We start from the raw sequence: 18,159 nt of genomic DNA on the forward strand, positions 1-18,159 counted from the left end.
ACGTTGAGAAGATCCGGTTTGTCAAACTAAAATATAGTAACGACAGTCCAGTAACTACAAATTAGGGCATAATTCTTATATATTCCCAAAAACTAAGGTTGTTTAATTTAATTATATTTAAACTATTTATACTTCAACATACCAGGAGGCCGATTTTCATCTCTTATCAAAAAATTTAATTTATACTGAGAGGTTTAAAGTTTTATCAAATCCAGTCAAAGCAAACTTTTTATTGCAGGAAAGGATGAAGAAATGCTGAGTTTGGAAGTAGATAACAAACATAGTTATATTAATTATTACAGTATGGAATAATTACATATCTAAAGTACTTTCAGAAGTTTGAATTCTGAATATGTGAGGACAAAACTGGTGACAAAACATCTCCTCTAGAGCTTCGGTCTCCACTCAACCCCTTCCCCATAGTTTTCTTAGCGTAGCAGTTATAGCACAACAGCCTCATGACTGAGGATCAGCAAGACAGAAACGCTGGATGAGAGTTAAAAAAAAAAAAAAAAAAGATATGGGAATGTTTTCAAAGCCTAACCTGCCAGCTGCAGTGTGGGCAATCTGGATTTAAACCTAATAAATCCAACGTTTTTCGCAGGACTTCTTTTGGAACAATTTATCGCCCAGCGAAATGGGCGAGTTCTGATGCGACTTATTTGTCCCCACAATGAGGTTTACTTAACTTTTCTACCACACAAGACTGACATGTAGATAGATTCCTAAAAATGTTATCAGCTCAGATGAATCAAAATAACTGCACTGAAAATTCAGATATGTGAATAAAAAAGGCTAATTGTAACAAACGAGAAAATAAAGATAACCAGACTGCACATCAACACGTCTTTAGAAGGTGAACTGAGAAAACTAAGGCCCCGTCCACACGAAGCCAAACCCTGGCCTAAACGCACAAATTTTTCACCAAACCAGCCTCTCATCCATACGAAGCCGGCGTTTCGGGGGTCTGTAAACGATCTTTTTTTTATTAAGCCTTCAGAGTGGGAAGATTTTGAAACGCTGTTTTCGCGTTTCCATCTTTAAGCTCTAACCGCATTTTTTTTCTTACACACATGCGTCATAGCGTCGCCTCTAAACACGCATGCGCGACACAGTATCACAACAACAATGGCGCCGTACTGTGTTGAATGGTTGCTGCTCATGCTACTCACCCTGCTGTCGGGCTTACAACAGAATCTTCTTCTTCTGGAATATCTCCAGGAAGAACAGAGCAATATCGACCACATAGTTCAGCACCTGAATTTGACTGAACCACGAAAATGGACCCGCAGGGCAACCATGTATAAATATTAGTGCGCATGCCCAACATTTCGTCACCCGTTTTTGCTTTGGCACCACAGCGCCACTTACAGGCCTGGCATACATTTTGCAGCGTTTTCATGCATTCGTGTGGACGATCACATTTATTTTACGTCTCCGTCTTTACGACAAACGTTCTGGAAAATATTAGTGTTTCGTGTTCGTTTTGACTTCGTGTGGACGGGGCCTTAGATTCAGAGGAACATTTATGGACTACTGGCACATTTCCAGTAAAAAATCCCTTTATTCCTGAATAAGGCTGCATAGTACATAACATTTAGATACATTTAGTACAAACTATGGATATTTCAAAGAGTTGCTAGCATAAAATCATAAGGCTAAAAAACTCATGATCAGTGATATAAAATCAGTCGGAGGATGTTAGGGCCATAGACTAGGATTGATTTGAATTCTTTAAATGTTTTCTGATATCTTTCAGATTTGTTGGAAATAAGCAAAACAAAGAGAAAAATTTAAAGGAGCTACAATATGTTCAATCTAACCCATGGCCGCGGAGTTGTTGAGAGGGAGATGAATTATTAATTATGAATATTTTGGAAAATCATTTTGACTTTTTAATTTTACCTTTATGTGTATTTGGATTTTAATTTCATTATTTTGAGGCCTAATCAGCTGTCGTTGGGCAACGTCAAGCAAGCTAGAGCGTGGTTCCCCCTCGCAGACTAGTAAATTTACATCGTCTAATGACTGAAACGAGGAGGAAATATGGCACAGAAACGCATTTCACATTCGTCCGTTTTTGAGAGACTATCTCTACGACCTCAGAGCGCACCTGGACATTTGGACACCTGTAACCAGGCAGGGCACCCTGCCTGTAGGTAGAAGTAAGAGCATGGAGCTGCCATGCACTTTAATATCTATTCATGCAGTTTAACATAGTATTTTAAGTTTTATTTTGATCTTGTGTTCTTTGTGTAACGGATGAAGAGAACCGTTCAATAATGTTTCAATAGTATAATAATATAATCATTTCCTTGTGGTTTGCGTAAAAGGATTGTGGAGCAAATAGAGTCACATTTGACATAAACACTCAGTTTCCTGCCAGCTGACAAAATTGACGCTGTTATAGTGTTATTGTGAAATATAACTAGTAGCGCATATATTCACCTGAGAAATGATGATGTCTGTGTGTTACAGACCCTCTCAATCCATTTACTTATTTATTTTTATTGTATTTTAAATATGGCTGCTCAGTGGTCAGATTCCCGGCCCGGGGTCTTTCTGCATGGAGTTTGCATGTTCTCCCTGAGCATGCGTGGGTTCTCTCCGGGTACTCTGGCTTCCTCCCACAGTCCAAAAACATGACTGTTAGGTTAACTGGCTTCTCTAAATTCTCCTTAGGTGTGTGCATGAATGGTTGTTTGTCTCTCTGTTGCTCTGAGATAGACTGGCAACGTGTCCAGGGTGTACCCCGCCTCTCGCCCGTACACAGCTGGAGATAGGCACCAGCACCCCTCGCACCGAGGGGTGCTACATGATGATGTAATAGGCCTATAGGCTCATGGGTCTTTTTTTCCACAAAAAAAAAAAATAAAAAATACAAAAATTTTCACAGCACCCCCTATTTAAAAGTCCTCCCAGTGATCCTGATCCAACCTGTGAAACATTTGATCTTTTCTGCTTTTTTCGCCCCTCTTCCAAAGAACCTTCTGTATTTATGTTGATGGTTTTTAACAGGAAATAGCAGAAAACTAATGATAAGCATATTAACTTAATCACTGATTTTGTGTTGTTTCTAGTGGATTGCTTTGGCCATGACTGCAACCAGCTGGTATTCTTTCAGTATAAAAACTCTGCAGAACTGAACGCTTCCACTGACTCTGTCTGATTTACCAACAGACAAAAGCTGGTCCTCATTTTAAAGATCAGGGCCAAAACAGCAGAAAGTTTCATATAAAACAAAAGGGCCAAACCACTTTCTATCCTCTGACCAGGGCCAAATTTAGGAAATGTGGGTCTCTATGCAAAGACAGGCAGGGGGCCCTCTGAACTAAGAAGACAACACATAAAACAGACCCATTCTACAGATAGAGAAATGTTAATAGAATAGACATCCATTATCTGTTCTAGGTTTTGTCCCTCTCTTCTTGTCCCTTTTCTTCTTGTTTTCCTCTCTATGTTTTGTACTCAGCTGACTTTTCATGCTGTCTCTAAAGGAATGAAAGATTTTTTCCAAGCACTAAGCTCACTTAGCTGATTGCTCCTTCCTGTGTTTCCAAAAAGGCCAAAGTAAATAACCCAGTCCTTCTTTTCACTGTAGACAAGCCATGATCTGCTTCTCTGTTTTCCATTTTTCATTTGGATGAAATAATAGCTGCATGAATCATGACAGCAGACAAGATAGAGGAGAGCAGGAGGCGGGGTTACCAATCTACTTGCTCTGGAGAGCAGAGTTCGCTGCTTTTAGATGTTGTCTCCAAAGTCTCCAGTAGTAGAAAAAAGTTGCTAGATATGGCACTAGGTGCTTTTTTTTTTTTTAATCAAAGTTCTAGAGGGGTCTGAAAAGTGGCTAAATATAGCGACTAAAGCGCTAAGTTGGCAACACTGCTCTTTGCATGGTTTGTTTTCAAATGGTTTGCTGCTGTCTGTTTGGACCTTTCTGAACATGTGCAGCAAATGGACTGATCCAATATGGTGGACAATGAATATTCTAAGCGTTCTGATGGCATTTTAGTGAAAGGATTTTTATCAAAAACATAATTAATGTGCAGAAATAAGGAATAGTTATATTAACCATACATGTAAACAGAGTTTTATGGGGCCCCCAGGAAGTTGTATTGCCTAATGGTAAATCCTCCTTCCTCTGACAACACTAGGAGCAATGAGAAGTCTTCCCTGAGGCGTTTAAGGCAATAAAACACAACTATTAGTTAGTAATACTTAACCAACCAGCACATCCTAGTGATCCAAATATACCTTAATAGCTACACTAATATAAACGCTGCAGATGTGGCCCATTTTAAAACTCAAAATCTTAACCTAAACTTTGAAGTGCATAGAAGCGACCTATGATGGGGAAAAAAACACACAAAGAAAATAAATTGTAAAGGAGCCAAATGAGTAAAGATGAGGAGCCCTGATTGATCCAAACCTACATCAGCATCTCTGTGTGATGGGAGGAACCATCTCTAGGCAACAGTCCTAGTTCCCAGTCCTCCCAGCCTGGAGAGGGGCTGGGCTGATGCGGTAGCTAAGCTAACGGCTAACGCTAGCTGCCATAGAGGATAAAATGATGGATGTCCACCATCCACAAAGAAGAACCAGGATGCTGGAGTGTGTTTGACGGCAGTTTTAACGCTAAACAGGAATCATAAAGCAATTCCCAGCCGATCGCTGTCCCCCTGAATTACAGCCCCACATTCATCTATCCATCCATCCATCCATCCGCCTCCCTCCCTTTTCCTCCGCCGGCATCTGTCTCAGTCTGACAGGACTTCAGCTGGCGGCTGAATGCCGCTCCTATCGCACAAACCGATCAACCTTTTTCCTGATCAGACCACAGCGTCCATCAAACCCGCACTAACCCCGCAAACAGGACGCAGGGATGCGGGTATTGCTGCAAAGCTCCGCGATGCAAACGGCATCAGATGAAACCGTTGATTTCAAACAGCTCGGTCATCCTTATTTCCATAAGCAGTGATGAAGCCGAACACGCCTGTTCGGACCGTTCATCTGACGGCGGCCGGTCGGCCGTTTCCCTGCCTACCTCCCGGCTACTCTGAGCGACCGCTCTACCCCTGACATAAGCCTGCAGGTCAGCCCTGCTCTGCAGAGCAAAAACCCCGGAATGACCCCCAGATTCTTACCTCAGGCGGTGTGTCGAACCATGTTCCGTGGAGCAGCCATCTTCGGAACCCCTCTCTCCCTTCGTCCACACGAACCGAGCCCCCTCCTCCGGGTCAGGCGTTCGTTTTTACCAGTAGAAATCCAAACCGAATAAAGCTGTGGTTTTTGCCGTGATCCTGGCTATGGTAGTCTCCAACCCAAGTATGGTATATTTTCTCTGGAGCTCAGGATGTCCCTCGACATGGACTTATTGCCGGTGCCGCACAGCTAGTAGAGCCCAGAGGTGGGCTGCCCACCGCTCTGCCACCGACAGCTCCTTTATTCTACGGACTTCATTCAGCTCAACAAGTCTAACCTCTAAAAAATAAACCACATATTAAGAACAGCGAGATAGGTCTTGGTTAATGACCCCGTCCGCCTTCTTATAGCTTTAAAAGGTAAAAAAGCTAACATTAGCTAGCTAACTAGTAGCTAGCATGTTAGCAATTTAATAAAACACTGCCATCGGAATTTGAAGACAGTCCGCGCGCGCTAAGATGCTTGACAGCCAGACTCAACCGGTGGAGCGGCCCTGTAATCGCAATGAAATAGCACTTTGTAGTTTAGCGGGCAGAGCTACGGCTAGCCCCGGTCTGCCCAGCCCCTCTGATGGAAATATCGGTCAAAGGAGAGGGGCTGCATTGAGCGCGCGCTCCCGCTCCGGCGCGCGCCTCAGACATTTCCCACAAAATGGCCGCCAAAACAAACCTGACGCCAACGTTTCCCAGCCGTTAGCAAAGGTAGCAGATGGGAAAGTTAGAGAGGTTCTCTCTGGATGAAGGCGCGCACTGCGGTCAGAAATACGGATTTATCAAGTCAAAAAAAAAATTCACTAAAAATATAAAACGAAGCTGAAATTAAAGGTTTGTTCATCTGATGGATTCAGCAGCGTTCCGCCCAACCCCCCCCCCCCAAAAAAAACAGTAAATTAATGAGCGTCAATTAGTGCTGAAGAAATAACATTCAGAAATGTTTAAAAAAAAGCACAAACATTTATTCAAACATTTGCCTTTCAAACAGAAAAATAAAATACAAATTCTTCACCATATCAATCAGGACATTTTAGAATGAACAGAAAGTCAGAGTTCTTTATACACATTTCACCCATAAAATAAATGTCCTGTTTTCACACGAAAGCAATGTAGAGACTTCTGCAATAAACACAGAAATGCTGAAACCTGTAATTATTTAAATTCTTCCATGAAATTAAATGGGGGGAAAAAAAAAAGTTTCTAGCCTCACAATATTGAGCAATTTTAACAGAAGCCAGTATAGTTTTGAAACAGAAATGTTTGTTAAACCAAACACATTTCCAAAGGTCGGCCTCCCAGTGAAAGTTATAAACGCACATCGTTAAATTTAACCCAACTGACATCGTTCTATTCCACTTCCTCTCAAAGCATTTAAATGTAATCTGACACTAAATAAAATATAATTTGATATTTCTATGCAAATGAACACTGACTGCAGTAGAGACCGACCCTGAAACAGTTCCTTGAATTAACCAGTCAGTAAATCTAATCCGTCTTTCATCAGAAATGATGAGAACTAAAGGACTGGGGCAGGACTGTAGATCTGCCTCCTTCTAATCTTTGAGAAATCCAGGCCAGCAACTGTAGGAGAAAAGTGCCAGAAATGACTTTTCCCGACGTTTCTAAAGCAAAGTTCTCACAGTTATCGGTTTCTACAGTGCTGTACTTAGACTTTGGAGAGAATACAGATTTATTCATTTAAGATCCAAATCTATTGTATGTTAAGGTTTAAGATATATCTTAATTACCATGTATTAAACACAATCTAACCCTCAAAGTTATGTCATCTTTTTTTTAAGGCATAAAAAGCAGATGGGTCGAACGTTATTTTACATCAACATGTTAAAAATGACAAACTAAAGCAGCCTATTAAAGAACATGAAGGTATTCCTGCGATGGAATCAAGAGTTGGAAGCGTATTTCAGGTAGACGGGGTGACTTGAAGGGGATTTCTTTGGAGTGGACAGTGATGGTGGAGTCACCTTCTGTCCATTTTCCACTCATTTCTTCTGTTTAGGTGGAGGTCTAAAAACAAAACAACAAAAGTATCATTATAGGGTTCACCTACTGCAGCCTGATGAAGAACACAGTAGGCGGCTCTATAGCAGCAATGCATTGTGAACCATTCTGAAAATTAAAGTTTTTAGTGAAGTTTAAATCCCCATATCAACCTCCAGGGACGTGGCTTTACCTGTAGATGCCCACCACCACAGCATGGTCCCTCTCATAGGGCTCCAGAGTCAGCTGTTCTTGAGGTTTCATGTTCTCAGCGCTCATTTTCTTCACCTCAGAAGCAAAAACTGCTTCTGGTGCTGCTGTCGAGTCGATGCAATTAGCCTAAAAGTAAAATAAAAACCTTTAAAACTGTTCACAATTCTAAAATAAAAAAACATCCAGTGAAGCCAGGGCCCTGAAGTAGCACCTTATAAGCAGAGTTCATCGCTTGTAGATCGGCTTTCTCAAGGTTTCATTTTTCATTAGACAAGCTAACTGCTAAAAACAGAGTCCTGCAGCGTATTACATCTACTGGTAGAAAAAAAAAAATCCTGATATTTCATAGGTGCGAGTACAGGTATAAATTGATAAATGCGTGCAGTTATCATAGGGAGTTAGAGCATGATCAAACACTTTCTATATTTTCTTATTTACCAACTCTACATCTAAAAAAATTTATTGATTCAAGAAGCATACTGCGTCAGGCCAGCATACCCTTAGCAATAAGCATGCGTGCATGTTAGCGTCTATCAGTCCCATAGATTGTGCCAGTAGGCTCAGTAGGTTGTTATGACCAAGTGAATCCTAATTCTTAAGTAATTCCTTTCCAAATTCCAGTTGGGTTTTTTAATCTGAAAATAATTTCAGTAGTTCTTCATGTTGCCTGGCTATAGACTGGCGACCCGTCCAGGGTAGACCCAGCCTCTCGCCCGTAGACAGCTGGAGATAGGCACCAGCAGGGAGAAGCGTGACGGAAAATGGATGGTTCTTCATGTACTGGAGAAATAAAAATGTTCCGCATGTCGTTCATATTAAAAATACTAACTATACTAGAATCTTCTCCCTATAAACATTTAACTCTGAAAAAAATGCAGATCCTTCTTTAATAAGATCCTGTTCAAACACAGTAGCAAGTTTTTTTTGTAAACTAATCTGTGTGGTCACCTTTTCTTGTTTAATGCACAAAACAAAAACAGCATGATTGTCTGTAAGGAGAGCAGACATGTCTTATGTATAGGTATTACTATGGGTATGCCGGCCTGACGCGGTATGCCGAGCTGACAGAACACCGGGTTGCCGAGGTAGCAGCCTAAGCAGAGATGCCCAGTTAGATCCACAGGCGCCTCCTCCAGCTGCTCTGGGGGAGCAGGAGGCGACACCAGCCCAGCTCAGAGACAGTCCCTTCATCGTGTCCTGTGGCTTCCACAAGGCCTCTTCCAATGGGACATTCCTGGAGGGAGGCGACCAGGAGGCATCCGGAACAGATGCAACCTTAGCTGGCTCGTTTTGACGCGGAGGAGCAACGACTCTACTCCAAGCCTAACTGAGCTCCTCACCCTGATCTCATAGGGTGCGCCCGCCCACCCACCCACCCTGCGAAGGAAACTTGTTTCGACTGCTTTATTGTTGATCTTATCTAAGAATATCCAGATAATTTTTTAAGCAGCGACTTCGGTCAATTTCCATCTGTGAATCAGTGAGCGCATCGTGCTGGTTGTGAGCATGAGGCAACGATCTTTACTGACTGCAAAGCTGGGCATATACTATTTGTTTTTTTATTGTTACAAGCAGCTACAGCTTAAACTGTACAACGAAACCACAGGTTTAAAAATTCAGTGTTCACAATGTACATTATATTGCAGATCGAGTAATGATTACTCACAGAAAATGTATCTAATCTAATACATTATCTAGTTCCTTATAGAGCAGATTGACAAATGAAATAAGATTTCTTTTATGTTAAAGGTATATATATTTTTACAATCTTAGTATAATTCCTGCTCTAAGTGGGTCGCTCTGTCATCTAAAGGCTTGTTTCACAGTCTCTAATCCCCAGTTAATCAATTACTAAATTATTCCAATAATTGATTAATCTGATTAAATGTTTCAAACTCAAAAATCACAAATCATCCTCTGCTGCACATCAGTTACTGGATCTGAATCAAATGTTTTTAAAGACATTTGAAACCAAATAAGAGTTTATTCTCAACCTCCAGACATTCGTCTGGAGGTTTAATCTTCGTTCCACAGAGCTGTAGACAAACCTTTATGGAGATGACAAAGTGTCCTCCATTTTTCAGGAAGTTGTGAGCGTTCAGAGCAACAATCCTGGTCTGGTCAGGCTGCGCCACGTCAGCAAAAATCACATCCACCATGCCTGGAAAGAAAGGTTTCACTCAATATAGCACATGATTTGGTACCAGAGAAAATAAATCCAACCAGTGATCATCTTCAGATGCAATCATTCAATGAGTGAAATCCCAAACGTCCCTTTAAATGGGGACCCATGTATGAGAGGCAGGAACGTTGCTTCTACGTACCGACCAGCATCCGGTATTTGTGCGGATGCCTGGCGTCTTCTATGATGGGAATGATGTTGGTGCGTTTCTTTGCCACATTCAGCAGATCTCGACCGGATCGATGGGAGAACTCCACTGCATAGACCAGCCCGTCCTGTGACGCACAAAGCAGCAGACCTTTAAACTAAAGCCTTTTAGATTTAAATCACAGAGCGCCATTGGTACCCAAACAGCAGGCAGGTTAGACTGATGATGGTTAGTAGACATTCAACAGCTTCTCTTTAGTTAAAACAAGAAGATTTAGTGTAAAATAATGGTTAAACATTTCTAAGTGGAGCTACACATTTTGCTCCATTGCCAAACTAAAATCCAAACACAGGAAGTCCTGCTAACATTAACAGAAGAGAGGAAGGGTTTAATAAATCCAAGAATACAATGAACCAGTCTTTGCATATTTCGGGGCGATTCTCCAGTCGTGTGAGAATTATTTGATCAGGCCGACTTTACACCTGATGGTGCGTAGTGTAGCGTACAGGGGGTAACGAGGTCACAACCACCTCCCCATCAGGAATCGTAAGGTCAAGGGAAAAATTTAGGCGGACGTTGTGAGGAGGTCGTGGACAAATCCTGCTGTGGAAGCAGAGCTACAAGCCGATTTAGCAGAACCTCAAACACTGAACATATGCAAACGGGAGTTCTTATTCCAGATTAACAAATCCACCCAGGCCCACCTCTCAGCGCCGAGTCCAACGTGGGTTTTGGATGTGCAGTGTGAGCAGGTGGAACGCATCAGAGCGTCGGGTTTCGTCTTACTGTGTGAGCTGGAGCTGCGTGCAACGATTGAAAATATCGCACAATGTAAGGCGGCAGAAAGGTCATCATTAACGGTTTGGCGAGTGGAGAAGGAAACTTGATTAGCAGCAAATCAGCTGCAACGGAATCATGAAGATGTAGTCAAAAAGGGACAGAGAGGTGGGTTCCACTGCTTCATGTTTTGGATTTAAATCTATACGTTCAGTTTTAGGCGTATGATGACACGAGGCTCTGAGATAATGACTGCAGCTCTGCTTTCTAGTCTAACTGCAAGGTGAGGAGGCGTTCTGGTAACCTGTGTCACTACCCGATCCGTCCCGGAAGCATTATCCCCTCTGCGCCATCAGCTCATAGCGCATTCACATCCAGATATACATCCGAGTCATCCTCGATTTTATTTTGTTAAAAATACCTAAATGACGTTTTCTCTCCACAGAAATACTGTAAACATACTAAAACATAATGTGTTAATGATTAATCATGTTATTCCTGACAAAAAAAATGCTTTAAAAGCGTTTGTTTTATCACTCGTCTCTTTTCTACCTGCACCAGAAATGGGATCCTACGCTACTTCCTGTCACTAACTTTTTCAGCTTTGGATTTAAACATAAATCTAGTCTTTTTGAGTTTTGTGTTTTCGTTTTAACCTTATGCTATATAGTGCGTAATCTAAACAAAGAAGCAACTAAAACGCAGATAAACATGGTTTAATCATATTAAATCATGTTAAGCATGTCCCATGATGACATCAGAGAAGCAGTTTAACGAAGAAAATGTAAAAAACATAAAAATTGTCTCGCAAAAGTCATACAACATTTTACAGATGTGTATTACTATTCTTTAGCGAGTTATGGATAGAAATTAGTAGTTGTAGTACCATAATTATATTACGTATGGACACCCGGATGTATATCTGTTTGCGCAGAACGGATCGTGCTTCCGGGACGGATCGGGTAGAGACACCCTGGGACTCTTACATTAAAAAACCTTTATGAGCCATCTTTCCTGCAGCAGAGCATCAGTGCTTTAACTGTCCTGACATCATTCCAGCTTCCACCATATGGGAACCTACATCCAGACCACACGCTGCAGAAGCAGCTAGTTTACATTCAAAGTCACTGGTTGCGGCGCATCAAGGCGCAGCAAAAGGTCCAGGTTTAGAGCAGCAGGAGCAGCGTGTAACGAGCTTCTGACCTGCTTCAGAAGCAGCAGATGCTGGAGTTGGAAAAATTGAACTTTAGCTGCTGGACGTGCCACTTCAACCAATCAGAGAGGCTGATCTGGGAGCTGGCAGGGAGACAGACACAGCACTGCTGATGCAGAACACTATGATCACTCTAACACCTATATTTACTTAAAATGTAGAAAAATGCCAGCAAAACATGTTTGCTTTTATTATCCTGCTGCCTGCAGCTTGGATTACACACATTAAGAACGCCTTCCGTGAACAGCAGTGGAAAACCGCAAATATGCAACGGAGCGGAGGATACTGTTGAACGGGATTCCCTGAGAACCGCTGGTGTACGGGGGTCTGATGCTCCGACGGTGAAATAATATTTGAAGGCAGGATGGTTCTCTGGATGAACTGACTGCACAGATGGAAAACATCCTCAGACTACTGTTTACCCATTGATCACAGCAAATATAGCTGCTGTTGTTCCAGCCAAAGAAAGGATAGCTCCGCCCAACGGGCATCAGACCCACCTTCCACCCTGCAGCAAAGATGCTTCGGCCGCGCGTCAGAACTAAACTTGTAGAAGCATCAAAAATGAGTGGCACGCCAGTTTTTGCTGCTTCTGCTGCGTGCGGGCTGAAGGTAGCATGAGTGAGAGGGAGTGTGGAAAACAAGTCTGGGTACTTAACTGTGTGCTTTGCTCTGCAACCTTTGGTTCAGACCGTCTGTGTTACTGTTACTTAAGGCTGGATTATGAATTCATTTACAACTATTAAAATTTGGCATTTATGAAAATTACACTCTGAAAAATCAGATTTATCTTCCTTTACCCATTCAGTCCTTTTCTAAACGGGCTTACTGGGTAAAACCAGCAGCATTGTTTAACTACAGGACCGACCAGCTGGTTCACAGCCTGGATTTAAAATTGGGTTAAACTCCCAGCAGCGTCTCCAAGTCATTTTCGGGGCCGTTATTCTTATACTCACTGGTCCAACAATGTCCGACACGTGGGACACGGTGGTACCCGAGGCAGCGCCCAGGTACATGACCTTGGCTCCGGGTTTGATGTGGATCTGGTCAATTCCTCCTAAGATGGCTGCCGCCAGCTTGGAACGAAAAGGATTCCAGGCTCTGTATTCGATTTTTGTCTCTCCTTCCTGCAGAAACGGCATCAAATCAAAGGTCTGCAACAAAAAATCCCAACATTCTTTACTGGAGGTCAGACTTTACCTCGACGCTCATCCTCTTTTCTCCATACACCGATTCCCCCACCACCATGTTTTTGGTTACCAGGGCATCCTCCTTCCCCCTGCAGATAAAGACCCCTGACCCACACACACACACACACACCTATTAATGCAAACCTATGCACTTTCACAGCATCACAAACAAACACAAAATAAAACAACATAGCTACATTTTGTTTCTACGCCAGAGTCAGAGTTAATGATGAAGACTGGAAAAAGCAGGTTCATAAACCGATATGTGACTTTAGGCATGGTACATCGATTTAAACATTATGCTGCTATAGGCTTAGAATGCTGGAGGACATAGGGACCCCGTTTCATCATTCTATCTCTAGTCTCCCACTCTGCTGAATCTGTTAGTTCAATCTCTAACATTCTGCTCTCTCTGCTTTTTCTCATAGTAGCTTCATCTGGTCTGTTCCTGTTTGGCTGTGACTCCATCCTGGACAGAAATATCAGCTGTGCTGCTTCCATCAACATCTTTGTTTATAGATGCTGGAGATCGGCCTGTTTTCCAGTGTAGTCCTGTTTCTCTGACTGTGACTAACTGGATGTGCTCTCTTCATCCTCTGACATGGGAGCTGGCTCGGAGCTCGTCTGCCTGGCTGTGCGTTTCCTGGACGGTGCGGCGTCTACAGTGAAGCGTGCGCCGTACCGGTCTGTTGTTGTGAAGAGAGCTGAGCCAAAAAGCAAAGCTCGACATTTACGGGTTAATCTACAATCCTACCCTTATCTGTGGTTGTGACCGAAAGAATGAGATCCCTGATACAAGCGGCTGAAGTGAGTTTTCTCCATAATGTGTCTGGGCTCTCCCTTAGAGATAGGGTGAGGAGCTGAGTCATCCGGGGAGGACTCAGAGTAGAGCCGCTGCTCCTCCACATCGATAGGAGACAGTTGAGGTGGCTCAGGCATCTGGTTAGGATGCCTCCTGGACGTCTCCCTGGTGAGGTGTTCCAGGCACGTCCCACTGGAGGGACTATGTTTCTCTGCTGGCCTGGGAGCACCTTGGGGTTACCCCGGAGGAGCTGGACTGGGGAGAGGGACGTCTTGGCCTCCCTACTGAAGCTGCTACCCCCGCAACCTGACCTCACATAAGGGGAAGAAGAGGGATGGCTTCATTTTCCATCTCTGCTTCTGTCTCCTTGAACCCCAGTTGGCCTCAGCAGATGGCCGCTCACACTGAGCCTGGTTCTGCTGGAAGTTTCTTCCTGTTAAGAGGGAGTTTTTCCTCTCCACTGTCGCTACAAGCATGCTTAGTGTGAGGGATTGTATTTGAGTCAATGAGTCTATGCAGCAATCAACCGGTTTTCCTTGGATAGAAAATTTTGAATCAATCTGACTGGATGATCTTGTTGAACTGTAAAGTGTCTTGAGATGACATGATGTGAATTGGAGCTATAGAAATAAACTGAATTTAACTGAAACATTTTGACAGGATGTAAAAATATGAGATCATAATCACTTTCTCAGGTATAGAAATATGTTGGATAAAAACCTTCATGTCTGTGAGGCTCAATCAGGACCTTCTTCCCTCCTCCAAAGCCTCCTCTGCCACCACCCCTTCCTCCTCCTCTGCCTCCTCTTCCTCTTGGGGTGCCTCTGCCACCCCCACGGCCACGAAATCCTCCACCGTCTGGAGACCTAAATCCACCACCTAAAATAAAAACACATCATAGTGTCTGATGTCCACTGTGCATCATTTCAGGGAGGATATGTATACAAACAAGTCTGCTTCCAGAAAGGTCTGTCAGACTAAACTTCCTTCAACTCACCTCTTCCTCCTCCACGTCCACCCCGGTCTCCAAACCCGCCTCTGAAGCCGCCGCGGCCCCCGCCTCGTCCTCCTCTGTCTCCACGGGGAGTGAAACCTTAAACACAAAGGTGTACGTTTTAATTGGATGAACATGAGCTGCAGCCAAGCATCAGATCAGATCGTCTCAGTTTTTTTAACTAAATGTTTTAAAGTCATTTTCTGCCATCTAGTTATTGATTATTGGACCGAAATTAAAAAAGCAGATCCATCACAGCTGAATAAATCAAAGCCTTGTTACCCGGATGTATTTAAACTTGATGGCATGCCGTTTGATTTGAATTGGCTGTGACGGAGCAGGGCTGCATCTAAACCCTGCAGGACGGTAGATCAACAAGACCAACGTTGGAGGAAAGAAGTACTTTACAAGAACAAGATCCTTCCTGCCTACAGCTATGAACACCTAAAACTGCTAAAAAAAAAAACAACTAACATTTAGTTTAATTTCTCTTTGGGATTCATAAGTATTTTTTAAATGAATGGCATGAGGTACAGGCACAGCCCACTTAACAGAAATAAAAATGTTTTGGTTTGTATGGTGGTTCATTAGAAAAAAGAAAATCCCTTTATTGTCCCACAATGGAGAAATCGTAGTGTTACTGCAGCAACTGATTGCAGCAAACATGGTCACAAACGCGGGCCTTTAAAAGTGTATAAAAATAACAGAATCAATTAAAAAAAGAAATAAAAATAGATAAAACACTGTACAACGTTTTACAAATATAAATACTGTGCAGTCATCTGAATAATAAATAATCAACACACAGCTGCAGACATTTCTACAGTAGTAGATATGAGAAAAAAGCAACACCAGAGATGTGCAAAATGACATCACATGTTTTTAGCTTTAGCTTTTCAGGAAGTTACAGTTTTTACTGCTGGGTTTGAACATCTGGATTCAGAACAGAGGTTCAGACACCACATGGGAAGAGTGGCGGCTTTCCGTCAGACCAGCAGACCCATAGCCAATACCCGTTTATCCCTTTAGTTTTGGATGGAAAATAGATTTTAAAGAACCTCAGTGAGCATAGATCACTTTAGTCAAGCAAAAACACACAAAAACTATTCAATTACACTTAGTTTCTGGTGGGGTTTTTTAAGCATATGGCGATCTGGCCTTAAACTGTTTTATTATGTAAATGACTAAAGGGATACACGCCCATTGAGGTAGTTTAAAGTCTATTTTTCGTACAAAACTAAAAGGGATAAACAAATCTGAGGTCTTGTGTGTTCATTATAGGTATGCTGGTCTGACAGAACAGTAGCCCAGTGGTTAGGGCATAGTGTTTGTAATCCTGAGGTTCTGAGTTTGATCCCCCACTCCCACAGACTGCCACTCTGGGTCTCTGAGCAAAGACCCTTAATTAAATAGAAATATTCACACGTTGACAGATTTGATACTTGAGGGAACAAAATGTAAGAAAAACAGGTACACGTGTAAAAGGCCCAGAGTTAGATTAGCTTTAATCCAACCACAGATGTTTGGTTTAGATTAGGAGAAATCAACCGATGGAGATTAAATTAAATGTAAAAAAGAAAACCAGGTTTTATTCAACTTTTTGCCATTTTACACCGTCTACATTTATCATAGATTTCCTACATAAAGTTGGTCCACTATCTGGACCCTGTATGTTTCATTTAATCATTACAGATTAACTAAGGAGATTTAAATAAATTAGTTAATTTATGTTCTGGCATTCAAACAGCTAAACATCGGCTCCCTTTGAAGACAGAAGGACAGGTTTTAATTTCATTGTGGCCCTCAGAGGCCCCAAACATTTCCACCGGAATCCTAACAGGCTGCCCACGTGCTCAGCAACACGAGGGGCCCCTGGCCCCCAGCCTAGACTTTACTTTACCGATATAAACAGGATAAAAACGATTAAAAAACTTATTCAATAGTATTCAAATCCCAGCACGAGACTAGGGTCACTATGCCGCGACTTATTTTCACCATTAAACACTTTTCACCATGTTTAGGGGGGCTGCCTGGTAGGCCGTCATGTCTGCAGCCAAACAGCCTGAACACCGTGAGACTAAAGCGGCCTCGCGCGCAGCTACTTTACCTGGTTTCATGTTAGCTGAAGATTAGCGACCAAGCGACGGACTGGAAACTTCTCCTGATGCCGCTTCAATTCTGCCTCCAACACTCAAAGAAACACGTGTGGAGCTCCTGAAAGGAAGGACTTCTTCTTCTTCTTCTTCTTCTTCTTATGGGATTTTATGGCGGTTGGCAGACTTGTGAATTGTGCATTACCGCCACCAACTGATATGGAGTAAAGCAAGATAACAGGAAACGATTCACCCCCCCCCCCCCCCCCAAAAAAAAAAAAAAAAAAAAAAAAAAAAAAAAAAAAAAAAAAAAAAACCTGTGTAACTTAAACCAACATAATACTAAATCACATTTGCCCATATAATTTTAATTTACTCTAGGTCATCTTAACTCTGCCAGTTTCTGATGGTCCCATCGGTCCTCCCATCATACTTCCAACCATCTCCCAGTTCAAATCTTTAATGTCCAGATATTTTTCTGCAGCCTTCACTATTATTTTGATTTTTTCCGTTTTTTTTGTTGTCTGTGCAGTACAATTAATTACTTCTACCATGAAAAGAACAAAATTTGTCTTTTTAACAATAAGTGAGTCTTCATTAATTTTTGGAGATTTCTCTAGAGGTTTGGAATTTGCTGTGTGTTGAACTGTAGGTTTGGGTTTTTCTGACTGAGATGGGATCCTTTTTGCAGCTTCAGCGTAGGTTATTCCGAGCTCAAATTTCATTTTTTTAATTTCCTCAGACCTTTTGCTTGCTTCACAGCCGCGATAGGCAGCAGTATGTTCTCCACCACAATTACAGCATTTTATTTTAGCTTCTTTTCCACATTTTCCGTACTCATGTTCTCCTGCACACCTTCCACACCTCTGTTTCCCTTTACAAACTGCTGCAACGTGACCGAATTTTTGGCATTTGAAACATCTCAATGGTGGAGGATTGTAGATTTTGACATTATAGCTTATGTAACCGATGAATACTTTGCTTGGTAATTGCTCTTCTTCGAATTTAATTAGCACAGATAAACTGTCAGATCTTTCTCCGTTTCTTGTTGTTTTTAACCGTTTTACTTCTTTTACTTTTGCACCGCTTATGTTTTCCAGAATCTCTTTTTCAGAAATTTTTAGAGGAACTCCTCCAATGACTCCCCTGCTGATCTTTTTGTTCTCCATTAGGCTGCACTGAACTCTTATCCCGTCAATTTTGTTGATACGTATTGCTTTGCCTTGCTGGGCGCTGTCTCTGCAGTTAATTAGCAGGTCTCCACTGTACAGAATTCTGGCACCTTTGACTTCTCCGACAAGTTTATTGATGGTTTTTGTTAAGTGAACCGGATTCCAATTTGTAAAAGAGT

At 42.2% G+C, this 18,159-nt stretch overlaps 2 protein-coding genes across 2 annotated transcripts in view; both read right to left on the reverse strand.

The window, feature by feature from the left end:
* dyrk1b (dual-specificity tyrosine-(Y)-phosphorylation regulated kinase 1B) overlaps positions 1-5,806 on the reverse strand; it is a 49,700-nt gene extending 43,894 nt beyond the window's left edge. The window contains exon 1 of the mRNA XM_038298661.1: positions 5,148-5,806. The gene's annotated coding sequence lies outside the window, so the exon portion shown is untranslated. The remainder of the gene's footprint in view (positions 1-5,147) is intronic.
* Positions 5,807-6,817: 1,011 nt separating this feature from the next.
* fbl (fibrillarin) lies at positions 6,818-16,969 on the reverse strand. The gene is made up of 9 exons (XM_038298662.1): positions 16,823-16,969; positions 14,719-14,814; positions 14,442-14,600; positions 12,930-13,024; positions 12,686-12,856; positions 9,734-9,866; positions 9,458-9,570; positions 7,390-7,535; positions 6,818-7,223 (listed from the first exon to the last, which is right to left on the reverse strand). The coding sequence occupies exons 1-9, from the start codon at positions 16,830-16,832 to the stop codon at positions 7,199-7,201; spliced, it is 948 nt and encodes a 315-aa protein (XP_038154590.1). The 5' UTR covers positions 16,833-16,969; the 3' UTR covers positions 6,818-7,198.
* Positions 16,970-18,159: the final 1,190 nt, after the last annotated feature.

This window comes from Cyprinodon tularosa, unplaced genomic scaffold (assembly GCF_016077235.1).
Source record: "Cyprinodon tularosa strain WSP-4 unplaced genomic scaffold, ASM1607723v1 ctg411, whole genome shotgun sequence".
Classification (NCBI taxonomy): domain Eukaryota; kingdom Metazoa; phylum Chordata; class Actinopteri; order Cyprinodontiformes; family Cyprinodontidae; genus Cyprinodon; species Cyprinodon tularosa.

Bases quoted from the DNA above. Each gene is read 5' to 3' on its own strand.
- fbl (XM_038298662.1), bottom strand. The intron at 14,601-14,718 runs GTGAGTTGAAGG...TTTTTATTTTAG, and splicing joins TGGACGTGGAGGAGGAAGAG to GTGGTGGATTTAGGTCTCCA. The intron at 13,025-14,441 runs GTTTTTATCCAA...TGTGTGGGTCAG, and splicing joins TGAGCCTCACAGACATGAAG to GGGTCTTTATCTGCAGGGGG.